This window comes from Vigna umbellata, chromosome 1 (assembly GCF_029865625.1).
Source record: "Vigna umbellata cultivar VRB3 chromosome 1, Vumbellata_1.0, whole genome shotgun sequence".
Lineage (NCBI taxonomy): Eukaryota > Viridiplantae > Streptophyta > Magnoliopsida > Fabales > Fabaceae > Vigna > Vigna umbellata.
In genome coordinates this window covers 39371065-39376201 of record NC_142165.1, presented here as the reverse complement: position 1 = coordinate 39376201, position 5137 = coordinate 39371065, and the positions used below count along the sequence as shown (strand labels likewise).

The following is a 5137-nucleotide window of genomic DNA, read 5'->3' as shown; positions in this document are numbered from 1 at the left end:
TATTGTATATTAATAAATTCGTATAATTTGCACATGGACAAACTTGTGCAATGAGTATTATCCGGCTTGTCTTATCGATGTATGAACATATTCGTCTCATTTAATGTTTGTATCTATACTTGTTTAATGGTTCTATGGACAAACTCCTTCAATGTATATTGTTAAACTTCTTTAATCAATGCATCGATAACTCCGTTTAATATTTTTTGTTATATTTTTTTAATCAATGAATGGAATAGCTCGTCTAATGTTTTTTGTTATACTCGTTTAATTAGTCTATGAACAAACTCATCTAATGTATATTACTATACTTGTTTAATGTTTGTTAGACTAACTTAATAAGTGTAGACATATTCATCTAATGTTTATTGCTAGACCCTTTTAATGTTTTTTTTATATTCGTTTAATTAATAAATAAAATAATTCATCTAATAATGTTTTTTATACTCATTTAATTAATATATGGATAGATTGATATAATATCTTTTAATATATATATATATATATATATATATATATATATATATATATATATATATATAATTAACCACTTATTTAGAAAAAAAAAATCTTCTATATGGCTAGTCTAGATAGTTATGGATTAGATTTTTTAAATTTCCAGATTCATTATATATTAGATTTATAATTCAAATTAAATATATTTTAATTAAATTTTGATTTTTTTTCCATTTAACTAAATTGATACTTTGAAAATTGATTTTAAGTCTATTAATCTAATATACCACATTATTAGGTCTATTATATAAAAATTGAATTAACTTGATTCTATTTTAATGTAAACTGACTTATGAAGATTTGAGTGTGATTTATTAAGTTTGGCTTGGATCAGAGTTAATTTGAATTAACATGGATCACTGACTTGACTTGATTTGTAATCATGTTGATCAAACTCAGACGGACTCAACTCAATTCTTTGGTTTGAGTGAATTCTTAACTGTTTAGGAAGGTTAATTGGTCACTTAAAAACCAGTAAGCGTACGTAGTGAATAACTCTCTCATAAAGGAACTTGAATCATGTCCATTATTCCATGGGTTCTGAGGCCAAAGATATAGCCAGAAACTCTTTTTAGCAGTCACACACAAGAAATTAGCAAGTCCTTTTCATTTTAATGAAAACGCCTTCAAAATCACAAATTTATTAATCAAGAATACAATCGAACCACACAAATTATATTGCCCATTTACACTTACAGAGCATGCATGCATTACAGAGAGCAAAATGAACATATGAAACCACATGATGACTTATTATTGGGTAAAGCAGTGGAAGAAATGAATGTTTTAAGCAGACATGATAATGGCGTCTAAGTGCGGTACTTGGAGGCAAAACGATTAACCAATGCAAGAGCATTACTGGTGACTTGAGAAGCATCGACAACCTTAGGTTTAATGGAAGACTTGGAATTAGCATCATCAATGCTGTCAAGACACGTGTCCTGATAAGTCATAGCAGCACTAACCCAAGTCTGAATATTGCTGATGTGCCACCGGGAATCCTTCCCCTTCCGGTTACCCAGGAGGCCCAGCTCCTTCAGCGATCGGTTAAGATTGTCCACACTATCATTCATGTTCTCTATGCAATCTTGCACCGCATTGTTCTCTCTTACTTTCAGTCCCTTCGTCTTCTCCATTTTCTCAAGAGATGATACGCATGATCGAGTCTTGGATACGCTCACGCTCAGGGCAGTGCTGGCTAGTTCTTCCTCGCTCTGCCTAATCTTGCTGGCGTAGCCTGAGAGGCTTTCAACGCACGCCACGGGGTACCTTGTCGCCTTGCATGAGGACTTGATAAAGTCTGTTGTCGCAGCTGGGCTTTTGCACCAAAGTAGGCAAATATGCCTCTAATATTACCAAAATGGGCAAATTCAAACCATATTACGAAAATGGGGAAGTCGTGAGGGGCCCAAACGACTTCAAATGAAGAAGTCGTGCCCCTCCTGCACGACTTCACACTGTTCATAGCAACAGTGTTGAAGTCGTGCACCCCAAAAACGACTTCTGGGTCCTGTAATCGATTACCATTTTTTGGTAATCGATTACACAATGTTGAAATCCTGACCCCTGCAAGACTGAAAATGGACGAGCGTTCAATGCAAATGGACGAGCGTCCACTTCTCCTGCCGAGCGTCCACTTTTGGTGCAAGGCGGAAGAGACGCTCGTCCAGGCAGAAGCGGACGCTCGTCCAGGCAGAATAGGACGCTCGTCCAGCCAGGCAGAAGAGGACGCTCGTCCAGCCAGGCAGAGAGAACGCTCGTCCAGAAAGCTAAGAGGACGTTCGTCCATCTAGCTAAGAGGACGCTCGTCGAGATGCGCTCAGTGGACGCTCGGCAGGAGAAGTGGACGCTCGTCCATTTTCAGTGAACGCTCGTCCACATACAGATCGTCCGCGCCCGGGCGCGCGATTCTTTCAGAAAGTTTCAACACTCTGTAATCGATTACCAAATCAATGTAATCGATTACAGGATCCAGAAGTCGTTTTTGGGATGCACGACTTCAACACTGTACCTATGAACAGTGTGAAGTCGTGCAGGGGGGCACGACTTCTTCTTTTGAAGTCGTTTTGGCCCCCCACGACTTCACTTTCGGTCAAATTTTGCCTATTTTGGTAATAAAGAAGGCATATTTGCCTACTTTGGTGCAAAAGCCTCGCAGCTGCGGATTCGGCGGTGGTAGACATGTGAAGGAGCAGATTTAGAATGAGCAGAGAAAGGCATAGTAGCTTTGTTGCCATGCTTATGATTTTGTGAAGAATGGAGAGTCTTACGATGAATGATCCCTTATGTAGTGGTGAAAATGGAAGAAGGATTGCATGCACAGTTCTTAGGTTGTGTATGTGTCTCCCTGCCTAACACTGATTTACCATCTCTCGTCCACGCCTCCACGGCATTGACTCACTTTGTTTGTGATTGGATTGGGACCAAATCGATAAACCGATAATAAAAGGAGATTTGGTAGAGAAGGCTAGATAACAAGTTGCAAGTTGCAAGACTCCGAACTTTGAAACTGCCGATTCATCGACCGATGTTCCAATTGGATACCCACTGCTAAACTTTCAAATGATATTCTTAATTTTTTTTATAAGCTTTTTATTTCCCTTTAAATTGAATTTTCTATTTTTATATTTCAAATATTACAGGAAAATAATTCATTATTTGCATGTTAGAACAAAAAATTAAATAATAGTTTTGGCCCCCCACGACTTCACTTTCGGTCAAATTTTGCCTATTTTGGTAATAAAGAAGGCATATTTGCCTACTTTGGTGCAAAAGCCCAGTATTAATGTAATATTCCTCCTACTTCTAAAAAAAATTAAGATTGGTAAATTAGATGTTGTTCGTGTATTTAAAAATAAATACAATGACTAAACATAATGATTTAAAATTTTAAAGAAATAAAAGTTTAAAAAATATTTTACAAAAAATGAAACAAACATTCACATTTTTTAACAAATATTTTAAAATTTTATATGCATGAAATAAAACACAAATCATTTTTTTAATATTAATATTACTTTATTAAATTAATTATAAAATTATGTTTAAGAAAAAAATATCAATTTTTTAGTATTAATATATCTCTATTAAATTAATCATAAAATTATCTTTAAGAAGCAAAGGTCTTCAATAAAATTAGTACTCTCTATTAAATTAATCATAATTTTGTCTGAAAATAAAATGTAATTAAATTATTATCAGTTTTTGACAATTTTATTGATATTAAAAATAATATTTAATGAATTAAAACTTTTTTCAATGAATTATAATTTTATTTAGAAAAACAAATTAGTTGTTTTTATTCTCTTATAATCAATTTTGACTATTATTTTTTATCTATTGATTTCACTCATTATTTCTTCTTGTTTTCTTCTATACTAAAGTTCTTCTAAAGTTTTATGTAATGTTAAAAAATTAAAGTCACTAAATTATACACTTTTAAAAAAATGTTTAATATCTCAAGAAAAATTATAAGTTAAGAAAATAATAAACCAATTGACATAATTAATTATATAAAAAATAAATTATTTAACTTATAAAATAATCTTAACAATTCGAATGAGTTTATTAAGAAAGAATTAGCTAAATAATAAAAACTGACAAAGATTAAACTAATTATGTAAGACCCTACATAATTAACACTGCAACTTAAATCAAATCAAATTTTTTTGTATTAAGAACCTATCTGCAGTGCAGTCCACGTCACTATTCAGACAATTAAAACCCACTTACATACTCTCTGCTTGCACTGTAAGCACATGCACACACTGACACACGCCTGCCAAGTGTCGTTTTAGAACCTTTGGAAATCAGTAGTGGGTTACAGATGGCAATCCGAGGGTGCATGACCGTTTGACGCGGGGGGAAGAAAATGATTTCTCTGAAAACCACTTCCTCTCACACTCTGCATTCACCTTCTTCCCCACGAACTCAACCCTTCATCTTCTCCAACTTCTCTCTAAAACTCCCAACTTCTCTCTACTGTGATTCTCACGTTTCTTCTCCGATCAACTTGTAGCACCGTAAGAACATTCGTCCAGCGGTGAGCTTTCTTTTAGACCGAACCAATCTCGGTTCTGGAGACGGTAAGTCTTCCAACTTAGGTGTTTGTTTCTGGATCTTCCTGCGAAACCAGTTTCTGTTGCATGCAAGGGTAGAAGTTGATATCTTCTGCATTTCTTTGGTTAGATTTAGTTAAAGAAACTTAAGTGGCTGTTGAGTACAGAAGAGCTGTAGTTGAACGTGTGAAAATCATACTCTTAGGGCGTACACTGCTATCCAGGTAAGGGAAGCTTGAGTAATTTAATTTAATACTTGTTTGATTTGTATGAAAGCAATGAAAGGTATGGGATGTCTGAACTGCATGAAACAATTGACATTTAAGTGTGCGTGAATGAGCATGAGTGCACTGGATGTATATTATGAATATTGTTTGAGCTGTATGCAGAGAATGAAATGCATGATTTGGAATATGATTGAATTTCTGTATGGTTTGGAATGATATTGTTTTGAACTGTATATTAATGATGAGATGTTTGAATTGGAGAACTGGAAAAATACTGTATTGATGAGATTCTAATATGAATTCTGTAATGTATGAGATTTATGGTGAAGATGAAAT

General features: G+C 34.2%; 1 protein-coding gene across 1 annotated transcript; it reads right to left on the bottom strand.

Moving 5' to 3' along the window:
• Positions 1-1325: 1325 nt before the first annotated feature.
• On the bottom strand, positions 1326-2753 carry LOC124825234 (21 kDa protein-like). The gene is made up of 2 exons (XM_088110363.1): positions 2654-2753; positions 1326-1828 (listed from the first exon to the last, which is right to left on the bottom strand). The coding sequence occupies exons 1-2, from the start codon at positions 2751-2753 to the stop codon at positions 1326-1328; spliced, it is 603 nt and encodes a 200-aa protein (XP_087966489.1).
• Positions 2754-5137: the final 2384 nt, after the last annotated feature.